This window comes from Bos javanicus, chromosome 29, assembly GCF_032452875.1.
Source record: "Bos javanicus breed banteng chromosome 29, ARS-OSU_banteng_1.0, whole genome shotgun sequence".
NCBI lineage: Eukaryota > Metazoa > Chordata > Mammalia > Artiodactyla > Bovidae > Bos > Bos javanicus.
Genome location: NC_083896.1, coordinates 40,231,662 through 40,252,061, shown reverse-complemented (window position 1 = coordinate 40,252,061; position 20,400 = coordinate 40,231,662). Strand labels below are relative to the sequence as shown.

The window sequence follows — 20,400 nt, the reverse complement described above, 5'->3', positions numbered from 1 at the left end:
CCTCGGAGGACACATAACAGGCATCGTCCCGGGGCAGCTCATGCCAGACCTGCCTCAGGGAGAACCACTGTGCATCTTCTCGCCCCCGCCCCTCTCTCTAGAGTCCCTGGAAGAGAGCCGGGCACTCTCCCCTCGTGGAGACGTGGAGCTCAGCAAAGCAGCCCGGAGCCCCCGTGGAGACCCCGAGGCCCCCATCAACTGCAGCTCCTGCCCAGGGCCCCCAGAGGTGACCCCTCAGAGGCCAGCACTCCAGCTCCTCCATCTCCTTCTGAGAATGAACCTGTCTAACCCCCAGACTTTACCCGTGAGCCCCTCAGGAGCCCAGGCCTCACCCTCACCGTCTTTGAGGCCAGGAGGGCCCAGGGCCTCCCAGCCTCCTCAGCCCTCACTGGGGCCTCCGATCCTTCCAGGAGCCTCCTCTCTACCTCCAGCCTCTCCCATGGCTCCCAGACCACCTCCTTTGACTCCAGCGCTCCCGTCCTCCGCCTCCGGGGCCCACTCAGCGTCCAGAAGGCCTTCTCTGCCTGCCGCCATCCCGCGTGGAGCCTCAGCCCTTTCCACAACAGGCCCCGGTGCCTCAGAGACTCCCGTCACTGTCCTCAGGCCTCGCAGGTCCTCTCCAGACACCTCCAGACTCTCTGCAGCCCTCGTGGCCACAGCCAGCCCCGGCCCCCGGCAGCCCACCCTGGGGACCTCACAGGAGGAGGAGTCCACGGTGTAAGCAGGCCTCCATTTCAGGGTCATGCCCAGGGCATGTGGGACAGAGAAGACTCTGCCGGGGGCCCTGGGAGCTTGCAGGGCCGCTCTGGGGACCAACGAGGCTGCTGATCCTGCAGGACTCCTGGCGGGGCTGGAAAATCCTCAGGGCCTGATGTAGCCTTGTTCCCAGGAAGCATTTGGGATGTGTTGTGAGAATCCAGCAACGTGTTCTCCATGGTCAGCATCCTTCCTGGACCACAGCCCGCCTGTCTTTTGAGAAAGGTTGGGGCAGCTGAGTCCCTGCCCTGGAGGAGGAGGAAGGTCCGAAGGGGCTGGGATTCCACTGGGATTGTGCTACCAGCTGCCACATGTCTTCACCTGGGGTTTCCTGATTAAAATCTGTCTGGTCTCCTGCAGGCTGCCCTGCTCATTCAGTTCTCGCCTTTGGAAAGGGAGAAGTCACTGCCTCATCACTGTCAAGCCCACGGGGGATGAACTAGCACCCACCTCAGCCCCCAGCTTGGGAGGAAAACCTGCATGGGCCTGGGGCTGGATTGGGAGGGGTCTTAGGTGAGCACCTGGTGACCTTTGATTCTGGGGGACTTCTAAAGTGAGGAGGGGAAGGACAGATGGAGAGGGCTTTGCAGGGTGGGTTCCCTGGGAGGGAGCCTCTGAGATGGAGTAGGAGGCCAGTGGAGTCTTAGGGTCCGTGCTCAGCTTTAATATCTCTGGGTATGAGGGAGGGAAGCAGGAGGCTGAGGGGGTGGGCTGGGCAGTGCCAAGGTCTCAGCCAACCCTCTGTGGAGCTCTGAGGCTGAGATGGCCCTCAGAGTTGTCCTGCATTGGAGCAACGGGACAGGGCTTCGTGCTTCCATGTTGGCCAGTAATTCTATCTGAGCTGCTCCCGGAAAGGGGCGTCAGCCAGGGCAGTTCCCTGTGAGGTCTGGCGGCCCAGAGCTGCCACCCAACAACCTTCTTTCTGACTTGGGGAGTAAATGTGTCCGTCCTGAAGAGGGCATCTGGGTGGCGCAGCCCAGTTTCCATGACAGAGGACGGTGCTGTCATTGATGGGGAGACGGGAGATGGGGGTGGAAGACAGAGAACTACGGTGTCACCAAGTCACCAACCTGCTACCCCTGAAACCCAAGAAGGCTGCATAATCACCTGCAGCCCCTGGTGCACGGACCCCGCTTGTCCTGGCCCAGGCCACCCTCCCCTTGGCTCTTCTCTGCCCTGCTGTTCACCATGTATCCCTGGAGGGGGATCCCCGGTGGTTATTGACTGCAAAGGCCATCTGGGGGTATCTAGCCCAGATGTTGGTGTATTTGTTTAGTCGCTATGTCGTGTCCAACTCTTGTGACCCCATGGACTGTAGCCTGCCAGGCTCCTCTGTCTATGGGATTTCCCAGGCAAGAATGCTGGAGAAGGGAGTAATTTCCTTCTCCAGGGGGTCTTCCCTACCCAGGAATTGAACCTGTGTCTCCTGTATTGCAGGTGGATTCTTTACTGTCTGAGCTACCGGGGAAGCCCTCACATTAGTGTACAGTGAAGTCACTCAGTCGTGTCTGACTCTTTGCTACCTCATGGACTGTAGCCCACCAGGCTCCTCTGTCCATGGGATTTTCCAGGCAAGAATACTGGAATGGGTTGCCATTTCCTTCTCCAGGGGACCTTCCCAACCCAGGGATCGAACCCAGGTCCCCCGCATTGCAGGCAGATACTTTAACCTCTGTGCCACCAGGGAGGCCCTATGTTAGTGTAAGGAGGGGTCCTAATCCAAGCAGGGTGGCAGGAATAATGAATTTGGAATTAGGAGCCTGCAAACCAAAGACTTTAGAGATGCAAAGGGCTTAGAGACCATCAAGTGCTGCTGCTGCTGCTGCTAAGTCACTTCAGTCGTGTCCGACTCTGTTCGACCCCATAGACGGCAGCCCACTAGGCTCCCCCGTCCCTGGGATTCTCCAGGCAAGAACACGAGTGGGTTGCCATTTCCTTCTCCAATGCATGAAAGTGAAAAGTGAAAGTGAAGTCGCTCAGTCATGTCCAACTCTTAGCGACCCCATGGACTGGTGCCTACCAGGCTCCTCTGTCCATGGGATTTCCCAGGCAAGAATACTGGAATGGGTTGCCATTTCCTTCTCCAGGACATCTTCCGAATCCAGGGATCGAACCCAGGTCCCCCACATTGCAGGCAGGTGCTTTAACCTTTGCGCCGCCAGGGAAGCTCTATGTTAGTGTAAGGAGGCGTCCTAATCCAAGCAGGGTGGCAGGAATAATGAATTTGGAATTAGGAGCCTGAAAACCAAAGACTTTAGAGATGCAAAGGACTTAGAGACCATCAAGTGCAGTGAGACCCAAAATGTGTGGTGTAATGAGGTCTGGGGTACTATGAAACCCAGGTTTGAGCCCTACACTCTGACTCTCCATGGGACCTGAGGTCTTCGTTCCCTCATCTGTATAATGGGATTATGACAGTGCTTCCTCCTGGAGTTGAGATGGTTGCATGTGACACAGACTCCACTGGTCTCTGTGCTTTGTGGTGGTGACCTTGTGCGGCCTGCCGAGCTTCACAGCGCTGCCTGGGATCTAATTTCAGGATGAGAGTGTGGAACACTGGCTGCCCCTCCTCAGACAAGCCAGCTGTCAACATGGTAGAGGCTCAAAGTCAGTGCCAGTTTTCTCATCATTATCCCTGTATTCAACAAAGGATGCGATTCAAGTTTTAGTACTAGTCTTCCCTGTCCAGAACACTCAAGTATAATAAATGGTATTCATTTTGAACATTAAAAAAAAAAAAAAAGCTGAGGGATGGGGAAGTGGGAGGACAGCTGTGAACACTTCCTCCAAGTTGGTCTAAGTATAAAAACATGCTTATTTGAGACTCCCTCATCCCCTACTTACAGCTGAGACCACAGAGGCCCAGAGAGGTCAGGAGAGTGTCCTAAGGTTGCACAGATTAGGAAGGCTGAGCTGGGAGGAGGGCCCAGGCTTCTGACTCCCAGTCTGGGCTTTTATCCTTTGCGTGGCTTTTTGTTGACTTCTTCCGTTGGAGTTGCAGAGAGGCAGTTGATGGCTGCAGTTTATGCAAGGGTGCTGTGATCCCCTTGTCTTAGTTTGAGCTCTGTGAGAGCAGACCCAGAGAGAGAGACTGGGTGAGAGTCACCGCCCTGGAAGTGATCCCAGGGAGCATGGTGGGGATGAGGGGGGCGGGGAGAGAAGGGAAGACAGCCAGTCAGCTTTTGTTAAAGAGTGGGTCACTGCTGTGGGCCAATGGCACCCTGTCCTTCTGTGGACCCTCTGGGAGGTCATGTGGCACACGCTTCAGAATTGTCCCCCGAAGCCCTGAGGATGTCACTCTTGTCCCTTTCTTGCTCTTGGACTGTCTGCTCCCCAGTAAGTCCAGCTGTCCCTACCCAAGGACCATGCCTGCCTCCTGTCTGCTTGCTCCAGGCCTAAGAAGGCCTGGTGGGGGGAAGAGAAGGAGGAAGTGCAGGAGCTGTCGGCAGAGCACTCCACCTATCCCCCAGCTGGGCCAGGGCTCTTACCGCCCACACTGTGGTCACCACAGTCCCTTCTGAGGACCCCCGGGGTGGGAGGCTCATGCTCTCCCCACCCCTTGTGGGCAGGCAGTGCCAATTGAGACATGTTGGGAGGTCTTGGGGGGACTTGGTAAGAGCATGCTCTGCCGGCAGTGAGCCCAGTATGATGCCCCTTGCCCAGGGCTGGCATCAGGAAAACCACTTTCAAGATCCCAAATAGGCACAGAGTGCTTTTTTTTTTTTTTTTTTGGTCACACCACTTGGCTTGGGATCTTAGTCTCCCGAGCAAAGATCAAACTGGTCCATTTCAGTGAAAGTGCAGAGTCCTAACCACTGGACCACCAGAGAAGTCCCTGGCACAGAGTGCTTTTCGCCAACAGATGAACTGGTCTGAGTTCTCAGCAGCCTGCGCTCCAGCAAGCGGGGGTGGGGAGTACTTGTTCTTGGGTGAGTTCACCCTGCACTCTCTCTCCTAGGAGTCCATCTGTCAGGTTCTGAGAAGCGGTAGAGGACAGGGAGGGTGGGCTGGAGCCTGTTCCCCCTGGGTCAGTTCTACTGGACCCAGGGAATTCCTGAAGGGCCAAATGATCAGACATGGTTCAAGAGACTTGCTTTTGGAGTTTATTAGATAAACACACTTGAGGACAAGCCATGGTAGGTTTCAAATTGGAACAAATTCTCTGAGGTTTAAAAGTACCTTTCATTAACTTATTTTCAATGTGGAGTAACCCACATCATTAGAAATAAAGATCTGTAAAATTGTATGCGGGGCTTCCTTGGTGGCTCAGATGGTAAAGAATCTGCCTGCAATGTGGGAGACCCAGGTTGCATCCCTGGGTCAGGAAGATCCCCTGGAGGAGGGCATGGCAACCCAATCCAGTATTCTTCCCTGGAGAATAGTGAGGCATCTCCCCTCACCATATCCACCTAGACACCCCCTCCCATGCCACCCCTTTTGTGGTTTCTGGTTCTTGGGCACCATTTCTCTGTTTAAATACGTGCAAGCAAATCTTATGCTGTTTATAATCCAAAGATAGAATTGTCTAGGCTCCGTTATCACCTGTTGTTCAGCTTGTGTGTGTTCTTCTCACCTAACGATCTCTTCTTGAGATCTTTCCATCCCATCCCTAGCTTGCATCTTCAATCCTTTGCTTTTTACAGCTGCACAGCAGCTCACAGCAGCACACAGCAGACTTTTAACCATCTCCTGGGGGTGGACTTTGGGTCGGTTCAAATCTTGCTTTTACAAAAGATGCTACAAAGAATAACCCTGGCCTTACATCATTTTGCACGTGTGCAAGTCTGTCTGTAAGATGAATTCCCAGAAGTGAAGTTGTTGGGCCAAAAGGTATATGCCTGTCTGATTTTGATGGATAGTGCCAAATGGCACTCCTTAGGGGTTGTACCAATGATGCTCCCACCAGTGGTGTGCAGGTATCTGAGTCTGGGAAGATCAGAGCAGAGACCTGTGAGATGAAAATAACACTCCTGGGGAATTCCCTGGAGGTCCAGTGGTTAGGACTTGGCGCTTTCACTGCCGTGGGCCTGGGTTTGATCGAACCCCTGTCGGGGTCCTAAGATCCAGCAAGACACATGGTGCGGCAAAAAGAAAAAACCATCAAAACACTCCTGGACAAGTATGAGTGGGAAGGATGGATTGAGCTGAGCTTAGACCCCCAAGGCTCTCAGGAAGTGGGGAAAGATGGATGGGAAAGAGGCCTGAGACCATAGAAATGGAATGTGAATCCATCTTATCTCATGGAGGGAAGTGTCAGATCAGACAAATTAGCTCGGGGTTTTCTAGTATGGATGATCTAATGGGGAGCCTTTTTAGACTCTGTCTGGATCCAGGAGTCCCAGGGTGAGGGAGCGGAAGAGGGGCTGGGAAGGAGTGGCTGAGCTGCAGCTGCTGGGCTGAGCAGGGAGAACACAGCGGAAGAAGCGGGGAGGTTGGGGCCAGGAACAGGAGAACAGGAAGGGTCTGGGGACACCTGGCTGTATCCCTGGAGCCTAGAATACTGCCTGGGGCATGGGAGGAGCTCAGGAAATAGCAGAAACACAAACACAGCAAAGAGCCGGGACACGGTGAAATTCATCCCCAGAAACCTGAGAATACACCTGTTTGTCCCAGGACCAAATATGACCAGGACAGACTGTCAGTGGGAGTGGGGGTGGACCCGTCTGTGGTCTTGACCATAGCCTCTCTCAAATTGGATCCACTCTCTCATCTTATCCTGGTTATTTCCTTTTAAAACATTATCTCAAATTCATCACTCAGTAAATTTTTATTAAGCACGTCCAGTGTGCCCGGCCCTGCTCTGGCTGCTGGTGCTTCAGTGGTTAAATATTTGATCACAGTCTCTGCCTTGGTGGATTTGAAACAAGTACTCCTACCAAGACATCATCACCAGCTGTGCCAAGTGCCATGACATGAAGGAGGGCCACCCTGTGAAAGGGTGGCCAGGAAGGGCTTTTCCGGGAAGTGACATGTAAGCTGATACCTGCAGGATGCTAGGAGGGAACAGTGGGTCTGTATAAAGGCCTGAAGTGGGGAGAACTTGTGTAGGCAGTGGGCAAAGGCTAGGGTGGTGGGAGCTAGGGAGGGTATGAGGGATCAGAGTGAGACAGGGAAAGTCCAGGGGTACCAGAGCCTGCAGGGCTTGGAAACCACGCCAGAGATTTATTGTCTTATTCCAAATGCAATTGCAGAGCATTGATGAAATGGTTGAAGCAAGGGAGGAATGTGATCAAATTTATGTTTTAAAAAGATTGGGACATCCCTGGTGGTCCAGTGGCTAAGACTCTGCCCTTCCAATGCAAGGGGTCTGGGTTCGATCCCTGGTCAGGGAACTAGATCCCACATGCCTCAACTGAAAGTCCTGCATTCCATAACTAAAGACCCTGCAACAAAGATCGAAGATCCTGGTGCTGTAACTAAGACCTGGCACTGCTAAAGGAAAAAAAAAAAAAAAAAGGAATAGATTAGGTTTCATGAAAGGCTTGTATAAAATTAAAAAAAAGAAGAAGATTGTGCAGCTCTGGAAAATAGTCTAGAATGGGTATAAATGACACTGGGGAGACCTGGGGCATTGACTGGGAGAGTTCACCCCACCCCTTCGTTGATTCCAATATTTTGCATTTATGTGGTAAATTACAAATTGGGGAATGATATGACAAGAGCGCCCAAAGCCATTTTGTTCTGAGCACCCCAAAGTCAGTTCCCTTCAGCAGGGAGGTGGGGCTCAAGCCCTCAGGCCAGTGTCTCCAGCAGATGGCCTTCAGCACAGCAGAAGCAGGCGCCGTGTGCGAGGAGAGACTATGATAGGTTCATCAGCAAGAGAGGAGCTGGGATCAAGCTGGGCTGAGTCAAGTGAAACAGATCACTTTGCAGTAGGAGTTCTCAGAGCCTTTGATTGGGGTCTGTGCCCCGTGAGCCTCGAAGAAAGGCCTAGAATCTAGCCCATTGCGTACTTACTTTGATACTTTGAAAAAATAATTTTATTTGTTTATTATTGGCTGCCTGGGTCTTCATTACCACACAGGCTTTTTTCTAGTCGAGGCGAGCAGGGACTGCTCTCCAGTTGTGGTGTGTGGGCTTCTCGTTGAGGTGGCTTCTCTTGTTGCGGAGCACGGGCTCTGGGGTGCACGGGCTTCAGTAGTTGTGGCACTTGGGCTCATTAGTTGTAGGTCCCGGGCTCTAGAGCACAGGCTCAATAGTTGTGGTGCACCTTCTTAGTGGCATTTTTGGGTTATTAGATAAACAGGCTTGAGGACAAGCCACAGCAGGGCTTCCCTGATAGCTCAGTTGGTAAAGAATCCACCTGCAATGCAGGAGACCCTGGTTTGATTCCTGGGTTGGGAAGATCCCCTGGAGAAGGGATAGGCTACCCGCTCCAGTGTTCTTGGGCTTCCCCTGTGGCTCAGCTGGTAAAGAATCTGCCTGTGATGCGGGAGACCTGGGTTGGATCCCTGCATTGGGAAGACCCCTTGGAGAAGGGCATGGCAACTCATTCCAGTATTCTTGCCTGGAGAATAGTGAGGTTTCTCCCCTCACCACATCTCCCCTCATCCCATGCCACCCCTTTTGTGGTGTCTGGTTCTTGGGGGCCGTTTTTCTTTTTATGTATGTGCAAGCAAATCTTATTCTCTTTATAATCCAAAGACAGAATTGTCTAGGCTCCATTATCACCTGTTGTTCCTCTCCTTGGGGAGTGGAAAACCATTCTGGCCCATGTCTCATGGTCATTTCTGCCTTGCCTGGCATACTTAGGAGTGCCACCATCAGTGGGAACCTCTCCTTAATTCTTTTCCTTTTCTCATCATCTCTTCTTGGCTTTGGGAAAAATAAGTTACTCCCTCAATCAAGAATTCGGATGCTGGGACTTCCCTGGTGGTCCAGGGGCTAAGACCCTGCATTCCCAATGCAGGGGGCCTGGGCTCCATCCCTGGTTGGGGAACCGGATCCCACATGCCGCAACTAAGTCCACATGCCGCAACTGAGAGCTCAATTGCAAGCCACAGCTAAAGATCCTGAGTGCTGAAACTAAGACCCAGCACAGCCAAATCAATCAATAAATATTAAAAAAAAAAAAAGAGAGAGAGAGAGAATTCAGGTGCTCTATTCTATAAGAACTTCCATCCCTGAGTGGGGAAGATCCCCTGGAGGAGGGCATAGCCACCCACTCCAGTATTCTTACCTGGAGAATCCCCATGGACAGAGGAGACTGGTGGGTTACAGTGCATAGGGTTGCAAAGAGTTGGATACGACTGAAGTGACTGAGCAGGCGCGTGCAAATTCTGTGAGAAAGCAACAGCCCTGGCATTTCTGGTCTCCAGGTCTTTATATGACGCTCCCAGCTGGTCCCCAGAGGCCCGTTCATCTTCCTAGCTCTGTTACAAAGCACGTGGTGCCACTGTGTTTGGTGCTATCCAAATGGCAGTGGTCAATTCTGTCCCCCTGCCCCAGTGTTCTGACCCCAGTGATGCAAAGGGGAACTCCGACAAACAGAAGCAACCACACAAGCCATGTTCCAGGAGGTTATGATTTATTCTACATTATTGATGTGACAGGGAACAGGGCCAAGATTCCACCTCCAGGATCCCAGAGGAGGAACAACCAGGAGAATTATCTACATCAAAGATCAGGGGCAGAATCAGGGAGGGGTCTTCCTGGAAGTGGTTGGAACCGCGCGGGCTCAGGCCACGGGAGCCAGGCCGATCTGGTTGTTGCCCCTATCGAAGACGGTGAAATACTGGCGGATGAAGACATCACCCAGGATCCAGAGGTCCCCAGAGGAGGTGGAGATGTCCATGCCCTCTAACCCACTGGAGCAGATCCCGTCGCTCTGGAGGAAAGGAGAATAAAACCCGAGCTGGGACTCAGACCCTTTGGGGACAGGCGCTGGGGCCTGAGCATCCAGGACCATGGTGCGCTGCCAGCCACGTGCAAGGAGGAGCTTCCTGGCTCGTGCCTGGGGACTTGGCTCTTCCTGGCCTGGGGTCTGCCTCTGTAAGCAACTCGCTGCTCTCTTGGTTTCCAGGGATTACCAGACATTATCCAGTGTTTCTGGCAGATGTACACACCTTGACGTCAGCATCAGAGCTAAGGGGTTTAGGGAGAACTCAGCTGCCGGGAAGGAGTCTGGAAGCACTGGTGACACAGCCTTTTCTCATTATTCTGATCCCCACCAGTGGCAAACTGGATCAGCTGCTAGACCTTTTCATTCACTAAGTCGCTGACTTTGTGACTTTGGCTGCATATTACAATCTCCTCTGGAACTTCAAGCCCTCTGCACCCCACCCCCTACCATGGCTTAGGCTCCACCCCTTCCTAATTAATCAGCATTGCTGGGGGAGGGGCCTAGTTAGTTCTTGCTGAATGACATCCATCCACAGGGCAAAACTAGTTTCCCATCCAGCATTGTACTAGAAGGCAAGGTTTTCCGGGGTGCATCGGCACGACTGAGAGACTTCACTTTCACTTCTCACTTTCATGCATTGGAGAAGGAAATGGCAACCCATTCCAGTATTCTTGCCTGGAGAATCCCAGGGACAGAGGAGCCTAGTGGGCTGCCGTCTATGGGGTTGCACAGAGTCGGACACGACTGAAGCGAATTAGCAGCAGCAGCAGCAGCAGCAGCAGAGACTATAGGAGTGTCATAAGCCCTGACCCTATGGGAGGTGTGGTTTCCATTTGCCCAACACTTTGTAGCTTTGATGTGGGCAATCTTGCTTGATTACGATAACTGCACCCTGGTGTGGGGAAAGGTCTAGGTTTTAGATAAAGGAGGGATCCAGGGGCTAGTACCTTGCTGAAGAACCTGGGGCTAATCCTTGAGACCCAGAGCTTGGACTCCAGGGCCCAACTAGAAATCCGCCTTTCACACCACCAACCTTTGCTTGCTTTTCCTCCCTGGGGGTGCTGCCTCTCAGTTCTCAGTCTCACATTTATCTGTGATGTATCCTTTTTCGCTGGAGGCTGTCCAGAGCAAACGGAAGCTCCAGCTTGTGGAAGTGCCCTTGCCCTTGTGCCGAGGGGCAGTCTGTGTCCACATTCTGAGTGGGTACATCTAGTGGAAGGCCCAGACCCCCCTTACCTGCAGGATGTAGGCGCTGGGGGGCACAGGGTACTGGACACCATTGATGGTGAAGACAATGTCGGGCAGGCTGTCGATGGAAGAGCAGCTGATCACCACCTGGAAGGAACAAGGGTTAGCAGGGTTTTCATTGCTCGTGTGTGGCAGATCCACCACTTGAGTCTAGAACAGGGCAGTCAGAGCTGGACTTACTTCGCCAGAGGAATCCTCGCTGGCTCCAATGTAGCTCTGAATGTTGGAAATGGCAGTGGTTGGGCCGGCCAGCAGAGAGGTACCAGTGTCAACAATGGCCTGGCAGCCGTCGCTGCAAGCGATGGACTCTCCATTCATGGTGATGCTGAGGAAAAGAGGCAAGTCAGGGTCCCCTGAGCCCCTGGAGGGTACATCTCTCAAGGAGGAACCAGGCGACCCTGGTTCCTTCCCCATCCATTGGCCAATGCATAAAATTTCAGCTTCTCTTGTTCACACGCTCATTCTCTGAATTCACGTATTCTACCAGGAATTACTGAGTGCCTGCTCTGTGTTAGGCACAGGACATGCAAAGCCAAACAAGATGGGTGCACAGTTTCTGGCCACAGGGAGCTCCTACTCTAGCTGGAAAGATAAATTATGATTGAGGAGGAGCAGGATGAGTAGGGGAACAGAACCCAAGCCAGGGTGAGAGTGCTGGTGTGGACCAAGCCAGGGAAGGCTTCTCAGGGAAGTGGACACCCAAAGGTTGCTAGGGAGATCAGTGTGTCCCAGTTTCCCCGGGACTGTCTTGGTTTAACTACTGAAAGGCTGGCATCCCAGGAAACTGCTCACTCCTGGGCACACCTGGGCTATGGGTCACCCAAGCAGGCCAACTGTGGGCAGAACAGCTAGAGGTTAAGGCTACCTGGGGGCAGACAGTCTTTGAAGTGGAAAGTGGAAGGAAATGTGTGTGTGGGTGTTAGTCGCTCAGTCTGTCCGACTCTCTGCGACCCCATGGACTGTAGCCTGCCAGGCTCCTCTGTCCATGGGATTCTCCAGGCAAGAATACTGGAGTTGTTTGCCATTCCCTTCTTCAGGGGATCTTCCTGACCCTGGACTGAATCTGTGTCTCCCACACTGAAGGTAGATTCTTTGCCGTCTGAGCCACCAGGGAAGCCAATGGGAGGAAATGTTTTGAAACAACTTCTCCACCATCTTGCCCTGACCTTAGACCAAAGTGACAAGCCCCCTAAAAGCCAAGATGTATGGACAGGGGACCCCCCACTCTCCATAGAGATTCTGGTAGACTGTCCTGTCTCTTTGCTCAGAAGGGAATTGGCTGTCTCATCCTTGCTGAGTCTCTGGGGTGTGGGGTCGGAGGGGGTGGTCCCAGACATTGCTTATCCTCCAGTGATGTGCCCTTCTCTGGGTCTCTCTGACTCGGCCAACTTTTACCTTCTCCTTCTGGAGCACATGTCCCTGTGCTGGCTGTTCCAGGGGGATTAATTATGTTAATTATGAGTGTGTAAAGAAATGCAGTCTGGGGCCCATGCCAGGATATAGCCCATCCACGATGACCTCACCTGTCCACAGTGATCTGCCAATAGCCCTCAACAGAAACAGGCACCCAGTTCAGACTTCCTGAGTAGTAAGAAGAATCGATGTCACCGAATATCACCACGCTGCCGCTCTCTTCGTTGCTATGGAGAGTGGAGGGAAAACAGGAATTCATTCATACATTCACAGTTCCAACTGAACATATAAACTGTGTGCATTCTAAGAGCTACTTTAAAAAAAAAACTTTTTGTTTTGTATTGGAGTATAGCTAATTAACAATGTTGTGATAGTTTCAGATGTACAGCAAAGGGACTCAGCTGTACATATGCATGTATCCATTCTTCCCCAAACTCCCCTCCCATCCGGGCTGCCACATAACACTGAGCAGAGTTCCATGTGCTATACAGGAGGTCCTTGTTGGTTACCCATTTTAAATATACCAGTGTGTACATGTCCATCCCAAACTCCCTAACTATCCCTTTCTCCCATCGTTTCTCCAGCAACCATAAACTAAGAGCTACTCTTAATTGGGATCTTGCCAGCGTCAAGAGCTGAGCAGTGTGTGTGGTTCACAGGGTTTCTTATAATCCTGACACCAAGACCCATGCCTTGATCACTATTATTTCTGTTTTACACTGAAGTAACTGAGGCTCAGAGAGGTGGTGTAGTGTGCCCAAGGTCACACAGCCAGGCAGTCACAGAACCTGGGTCTTTTTGGTTCCAAAGTATGTGTGGTTTCCACCACATACGCTCTTTGCTGTGGGGACCTCAAGAGAAATAAATGAATGACGGTGTCTGCTCTTAAAGCCTTGATAATGTAGTTCATGGTTTGCAAATGTCTGCAGGCGTTTTTCATCGCCACGACTAGGTGGGGGTCGGGGGAGCCGCTGGCCTCTGGGAGGTGGAGGCCAGGGAGGCTGCCAAACATCCCAAAGCAGCCCCCAACAGCAAGGAATCATCTGGTCCAAAAACGTCAATAGTGCTGGGATTGCGAAACTTCAATCTAGTTGGCCCTGTGTGAATTACCTAACTGCTCATAAAAACAGATTATGTTTAAGAGAGCTGAAGCTTGAATATTAAGTGGTCAAGAGAAAAAAAGGCTAAAAAGACCCTCCTGTTGTACATTGCTGGAGTCCTGATTACTGGAATTGTCATTGCATAAATCTGCAGTTTCAGTTTAGACAGGAAAGCAAATGTAGATGACACTAAGAAATTATTCAGCAAGCAACTGGTCACAGACAGACCAATCACAGGCAGATGATTCCACTCCCCAACCCCACCCCTCCTTCCTTGTAAACATCTGACAGTACCCGCGAGATTATAGAACAGTCAATATCTTAAAAAAACCCCATCAGTGATGACAAATCGCTTCAAAAGAAAAGGATGTGAGTGTCAGAGGAAGGTTGAGTGTCTCAAGAAAGTCGATGACACAACCTCAGATATTGTGGCACAAACCTTTACTTAGCTGAAACCAAGGCTTGGTTATTCTTTATTCTTAGAATTAACTCATAGCCACACCTGAAACCTAAATTTTGTTAACTAATATAAGAAACTTGCTTTCATCATTTAAAAGTTTCTCTGTTCAAGGTCTAAATCCCAATCAAAACTTCTTTTCATTTATTGCTATGAACTTTTGGCTCCAATTTTAAGCGGGTTCACTCTTTAAAAAAATTTTTTTTTTTTTTAAAATTTGGCTGCACCAAGTCTTAATCGGAGCATGTGGGATCTAGCTCCTGACCAAGGATTGAACCCTGGGCCCCTACACTGGGAGTGCAGACTCCTGACCACTGGACCGCTAGGGAAGTCCCTAAGTGGACTCACGTTAAATGGTGGTCTTCTGAAGAGCAAATAGCCAATGATATTTGACTTGCATAAAGCAAGGTGACAGAGAATCTTGCTAGTAAAATAAGACGATGAAGACTGTTCATCAGAGAGGAATTTGGCACCATTCTCTCCAAAGATACACATCTCAAGTCTAAGACACTGACCTTGCCAATCCCCCTGCTTGCCAAGATTCCAGCCCATCCAGCCTTCGACAGCCTCCTGCTGGACCTGGTGACCGTGACCTCCTTGCTTCACTTACCTGCTCAGGTAGACAGAGAAGAGGTCTTGGGAAACCAGACCCTGGTCCCATATGTTGTCAAAGACAGGGGTGGCCCCGGAGGAGGAGATGCTGGGGTAGGCGAGACCCAGGATGCCGTCGAAGGGAGCGTAGTACAGGAAGGAGCCGGGCTCTGTCTCACTCAGGCCAAAGATCTGGTTGGTGTCGCTGATGCCTCCGACCTGCGTGGGGGAACCAAGACGTTTCTCATTAGCTTGTGCCGACTGAGCACTGCGGGGTGCCCACCCTGGGCTCAGAGCATCCCCTGGTTCACTTCATGTAGAACTTGGCTTCCGGGGCATCAGGCTGGAAGGAGGGGAGAGGGATTAGCCCTGGAATTTCTTGTTATTCTGCTGGAAAGAACAACTGAGGCTGATCCCCAGATGGGCACCGTCTGCGACTTGGTGTGAGAATGTGCTGCAGAACAGATGGTCACCATGTGTGTGTTTCTGAAGATCAGATGCAAAGCAGACGCTGGGCAAATCAGAACCCTGGACCCCTGCTGCGCCCTGGAAAGGCGGGGGATGCTTGTGGTTGAGCTTTTGTGACTTAGGGGGGCTGTGGGCTCAGGGAGGAGGAAGAAGAGGAGGTGCTAAAAGAGAACTGAGCCTTTTCCTACCTTCTTCCTACCCCTTCATAGCATTCGACTTGGGTGCTGATGCTGGCTTCTGGCATTCCCCTACCTTACTACTTCTTCCCCCCACCCCACCACCACCAGCCCCTCCAAAATATCTGTGGTATCTCTGCCACTTTCTGCATGCCCCAGTTAGGTTGCTTTTGTGATACAAAGACCCATATTGAAGGAGCTGCCGCAGAGGGTGAGGAGGGGGTGGGGGGAGGTCTGTGCTGTGGCCTCTAAGGTCCCTGAAGTTGGAAGCTGTGCAGGATGAGGCGGCCGGCCAGAGTTTGCTTACCTGGACGGTGTCGTATCCAAGGACGCCCGTCATGCTGCCGGTTCCGTAGGTGATGGACAGTGTCTCGCTGGTGGCCTCATAGGTGGAAGAGTCTTGAGGGTTGAAGCGGTTGTGGTTGGCTGTGAGGACAAGAAGAGACATGGTCAAACTCCAAAAGCTGAGCCAGAGTCATGGGCTGAGGGTGCCTTCGTTTTGGGTTGGATTTTGGAAGAGAAATTAACTTTAGAAAAGTTAGTTAGAAAAAAGTTAACCTTTTTCTTTAGACTTTGGTGCCCTAGTGTTCCCAGTTTCCATTCCTGTCTGGTTGGACCAACTGGGATCATCTCACTGTGGATGGAAACTGTGGCTATGAAATGAAAAGATGCTTGTTCCTTGGAAGGAAAGCTATGACAAACCTAGACAGCATATTAAAAAGCAGAGACATCACTTTGCTGACAAAGGTCCCTATAGTCAAAGCTATGGTTTTTCCAGTAGTCATGTAGAAATGTGAGAGTTGGACCATTAAGCAGGCTGAGTACTGAAGATTTGATGCTTTCGAACTATAGTGTTGGCGAAGACTCTTGAGAGTCCCTTGGACTGCAAGGAGATCAAACCAGTCAATCCTAAAGGAAATCAACCTTGAATATTCATTAGAGAGACTGATGCTGAAGCTGAAGCTCTAATACTTTGATCACCTGGTGTGAAGAGCTGACTCATTGGAAAAAACTCTGATGCTGGGAAAGATTGAAGGCAGAAGGAGAAGGGGGCGAACAGAGGATGAGATGATTGAATGGCATCATCGACATGATGAACATGAGTTTGAGCAAACTCTGGGAGATGGTGAGGGGCAGAGAAGCCTGGCGTGCTTCAGTTCATGGGGTCACAAGGGGTGTGACATGACTGAGCGACTGAACAACAACAATTCTGATGGAAGGTCCTTCCAGGCTCATGCTGACTGGAGCAGGCTCACAGCTGCCCATGGTAATGTGCAGCTGCACACTCTGCCACTGGACTGAACTTCCTGAGGGCTGGGACCACATGTGATTCACCCCTTCATCCTCCAGGGCACCTAAGCCTGGCACATAATAGGTGCTCAGTGAATGCTTTTGGAGTGGATCCCTGAGTGGCTTCAGCGGGCTTGAAATCAGACCTATGTGAGGCCCCTGAGCATTCGGGGCTCCCAGGTGACTCAGTGCCAGGGGCCTGGAGAGGGTGGGGAGACACTCACTGCAGGCTTCGCTGGAGCAGTAGATGGAGGGCACCCACAGGTTGGAGGAGCCGGTGTCAAAGACGACAGTGAAGTCCTGAGCGGGGGTGCCGATGCCAATGGTGCCGAAGTACTCCGTCTGCCGGGGGGACACACAGCTCACCAACTGGGGACTCCCCAGCCTGGCCTCCCCAGGGACTGTCGCTGGGTCTTCTTGGCCACATCCCGCCTCCCCCTTCACTGGCCCCCTTTCCTTCATCTTTTGATCCAGTGCATCCCTCCATCCTTCAAGGCCCAGCCAGGTCTCCCTTCCTCCTTGAAGTCTTCCCTGATTGCAATCCTGTTAACCCCTGCCTATTCTCTTCTAAGCCTCATGAATACTCAACAATAACCTGCTGTCCCCTCTTGCCTTGAATGTCTTAGTCTTGTTATCCTAGAGAATGCACACTCTTGGATAGGGTAGAAACTTATCCAGCAGAGTAAATCTGTTCTTAGTCGCTCAGTCGTGTCCAATCATCTGCAGCCTGATGGACTGTGGCCCGCCAGGATCCTCTGTCCATGGGGTTTCCCAGGCAAGAATACTGGAGTGGCTTGCCATTTCCTACTCCAGGGGATCTTCCCAACCCAGGGATTGAACCCAGGTCTCTTATGTCTCCTGCATTGGCAGGCAGATTCTTTACCACTAGCACCACCTGGGAAGCCCCAGCAGAGTAAATGCTTAAGCATTTTTTCTTTAAATTGTTGATGGGGAGATAAACAAGTCACCTAGAAGTGAAGACCCCTTGAGATATCTTATTCCTAAGTCTAGATGACTGCAGTGGGTTTAAGAAAGTATATCCTTGGGACTTTCCTGGCAGTCTAGTGGCTAAGACTGCATGCTCCCAATGCAGGGGGCCTGGGTTCCATCCCTGGTCAGGGAATTAGATGCCCTCATGCCACAACTGGGAGTTTGTGTGCCACCACTAAGACCGGGTACAGCCAAATAAATAAAAAAAGAAAGAAAGAGTATCTTCACGAATTTTATTCTTAGTGGCAGCAGTTTTTCCCTGGCCAGCTCTGCTCCAGCCACGCTGCTATGGTTCTTTCATGACCAGCTCATTCCCATCCCAGGGTCTTTGCACTTGGTATTTCTTGTGCTAAGAAAATGTTTATTCTAGATCTTTCCTTGACTGACTCCTTCTGATCCATTCTTCAGCGCTCTAGTCAAATATCACCTCCATCAAGAGGCTCTCCCTGACTACTTTATCTAAATTTGCCCCTGCCCCATTCTTTTTCTCCTTACTCCAATTGACTTTTTTACATTCCTATTTATTTGTCTCTTATTTGTCTTTCCATCTAGAATATAAGCTCCAGGATCTTTGCTTAGTCACCGTTGTTTCCGCAGCTCCTGGCATAGTCTCTGATAGACAGTAGGTGTTTTATAAATATTTGTAAAGTGAACAAATGGGCTAACTTTACAAAGCTTTTACCAAGCTCTAACCAAAGGCCAGGCCCTGTTCTAAGCACTCAAAAAAACCCAAAATGAAAAAACTTCCCCCAAATCAACCCTCCCCCACTACATTACTGCTTGAATTACTCTAAACAACCCTCTGGTGGTGGATAGTAATAGTTCTGTCTTACAGACAAGAAAGCTGAGTCTCACTCAGACTGTCCAAGGTCCCATGACTTGGAAACATGAGAGCCTAGACTTCCCTAGGTCTGGCAAATGTCACAGGCCAAGCTCTTAATGACAGATAAGAGTGCTTCACGACCTTGGCTTTCACCCAGGGGACCTATAGTATCCACTGAAAGGCAAGCCCGTTGGATCCGAAATGGAAGAGTCAGAATGATCTTCCTGAAACTCCAATCTGATCTTGTCAATCCCCGCCCCTAGTTAAGGTGATCTGGTGGCAATTAAGATGCCAAGCCTCATCCCCCCCACCCACTCTGGTCTGGCTCCACCCACCAGCCCCCATGGACACGGACCTCGCTTTGAAAATGGACTCTGGCTTCCATTCCTCAAATGCACTCTGCCCCCCGCTGTCACAGGGTCTGGTGCAAGTCTTCCCGCCCTCTGGGACACTCTCCTGTCCTCTCAGAACTCCCCTCTCTCTTCCTTGCCCCAGGGAGGTGCCCCTGCCCGTCATCTGTCTGCAGTCCGTGTGTCGGCTTCACTGGGTGGCCTTGGCCTGGTTGTGCTTGTCATGCTCTGTGAGGCTCCCTGATTATCATCTGTCTCTCCTGCTAGATTGTGGGACCCTGAGGCTCGTCCACTGCCGCTTCTCTGGGCCCAGCACAGAGCCTGACACACAGGAGGTGCTCCCTCTAGGTAAGCACTGGATGAATGAATGAATAAATGAGTTGAGAGCAACGTCTCTGACTGTGAGTTTTTCTACTCTCCCTGTGTCTCTGAGATCCAGGGAGCAGACCCTGGGTTACACTTGCCTAGGGGTTTAGAGCACTGACCTGTCTTCCCAGACCCTGGGATCCCCCCTCTCTCCTCTAGGCTGAGTCCTTGGAGCTGGCCCGCTGCCTGCCCACACACTCACATCCAGGTAGTTCTGAAGGGGCTGTTCAGACACCAAGGTGGCAGCCTCCCGGATGTACTTGCTGCCCAGGTTGTATTTGTGTGTCCTCATGAATTCCTTCAGCTTGCCATTCTCGATCAGATTCTGTCTCAAGGACTTCTTTTTGACGAGTGGGATCCTGTGGCAGAGCATTTGCACACAGTTGGTTTGGAGGAAGAAGGGTGATTAGACACTCATGGGGTGCTGTGGAAGATCCGGAAGGAAAAGAAAGCTTGCCCAAGAGCACAAGAAGGAAGTTGAGAGGGGCGATGCTCCCGTCTTTGGGCAGAGTAATGCAGACAAGAGAAGTGGTTGCTGGAAGTGGCCCGGCCCAGTGCTAGTGCTGAGAACCCTACCCAGCCTGGTCTGGAGGGTCTGTGCTGTTAACCATGTCTGCTGAGCTGCGTCCCTCAGTGAGCAGAGAAAAGAGACTCCGGACGGATGCAGAGAGAGGAGTTGTGGGAGGGAAGAGGGACAGACAGCAAAAGGAAATAACCCCAGGAAAACAGCTCTTGGTGCAGAGAGTCCCCCAGACTCACTTGATGACGCTGCACTCAGAGAGTGCCACCAAAGCAAGCAGGAGCAGCCACTTCATGATTCTTCCTGGCTCGCAAGTCTCCGGAGAAGGGAAGACGGGAAAGTGTACAGTAGTAGGCAGGAGCCGCTCCTTATGTACAGCCCGAGTCCTCGGGCATGGCCTTATCAGCCACCAACGTCACCCATTACTCTCACCCCAAGCAGAAAGTTTCCTGATAAGATTGTCCTTGCCCTATGCCATGTTCAGAGTTTCCAGTTGAGTAGCTTTCCATTTGTTACGCAGACCTCGGGCTGGAATGACCCTGCAGAGAGCAAGCGGCCAAGTGGCGGCTTATTTCTTAAATAATAGAAGGCATCCAAACTCGATAAGCGAAATATTTTGACAAAATTGGTCCAAAGTGCACTGAATGTTGGACAGATGTCAGAGGAGCTCCAGGTACCCGAATGGTCCTGGTGGGACAGATGGTGGGACAGAGTAGCTGTCCTTGAAGTGATGGGCCGTGTCCCCAGAGCTGCAGTCCTCAAGCACATCCTTGGGTGGGTCGTTTGGGACTCAGGACGCATTTCCCCATGAAAAGTTCGTTATATGGGGTTGCTGGATGTCTAGCTAGCATATGGGCCTTATTTTGCTCTTGCTGCTCATGGCTCTTGGGCTGCGTCTTGGGAAAGTGGTGTGTGTAGTACAGAGCAAGGGGATGGGATGGGTGGAAGAATGCTTCTGACCCTGGAGGAAGCAAACTTGAAACAGGCTGGGTTTGTCTGTGGAATCTGTG

At 51.6% G+C, this 20,400-nt stretch overlaps 2 protein-coding genes across 4 annotated transcripts in view; one reads left to right on the top strand and one right to left on the bottom strand.

The window, feature by feature from the left end:
- The window catches only part of VWCE (von Willebrand factor C and EGF domains), a 30,952-nt gene extending 29,837 nt beyond the window's left edge, over positions 1-1,115 (top strand). For all 3 annotated transcript variants that reach the window (XM_061406547.1, XM_061406546.1, XM_061406548.1), the window contains one exon: positions 102-1,115. In XM_061406547.1, the coding sequence (XP_061262531.1) occupies positions 102-721 (620 nt within the window). In that variant the 3' untranslated portion in view covers positions 722-1,115. The remainder of the gene's footprint in view (positions 1-101) is intronic.
- Positions 1,116-9,266: 8,151 nt separating this feature from the next.
- On the bottom strand, positions 9,267-19,738 carry LOC133241280 (pepsin A). Its single transcript, XM_061406543.1, has 9 exons — positions 19,630-19,738; positions 19,073-19,229; positions 16,566-16,683; positions 15,359-15,477; positions 14,427-14,626; positions 12,370-12,486; positions 11,027-11,171; positions 10,835-10,933; positions 9,267-9,583 (listed from the first exon to the last, which is right to left on the bottom strand). Exons 1-9 carry the CDS (start codon positions 19,683-19,685, stop codon positions 9,434-9,436), a joined length of 1,161 nt encoding a protein of 386 aa, XP_061262527.1. The 5' UTR covers positions 19,686-19,738; the 3' UTR covers positions 9,267-9,433.
- Between the last annotated feature and the right edge of the window lie 662 nt (positions 19,739-20,400).

What these genes read in the sequence shown, in the direction of transcription:
- LOC133241280 (XM_061406543.1), bottom strand. Translation starts at nt 19,685, where the DNA reads ATGAAGTGGCTGCTCCTGCTTGCTTTGGTGGCACTCTCTGAGTGCAGC. An exon ending in CTGCTCCAGCGAAGCCTGCA is followed by an intron (nt 15,478 to 16,565) that starts GTGAGTGTCTCC and finishes TTGTCCTCACAG; the next exon opens with CCAACCACAACCGCTTCAAC. An exon ending in TGGCAGATCACTGTGGACAG is followed by an intron (nt 11,172 to 12,369) that starts GTGAGGTCATCG and finishes TCTTTTCCTCAG; the next exon opens with CATCACCATGAATGGAGAGT.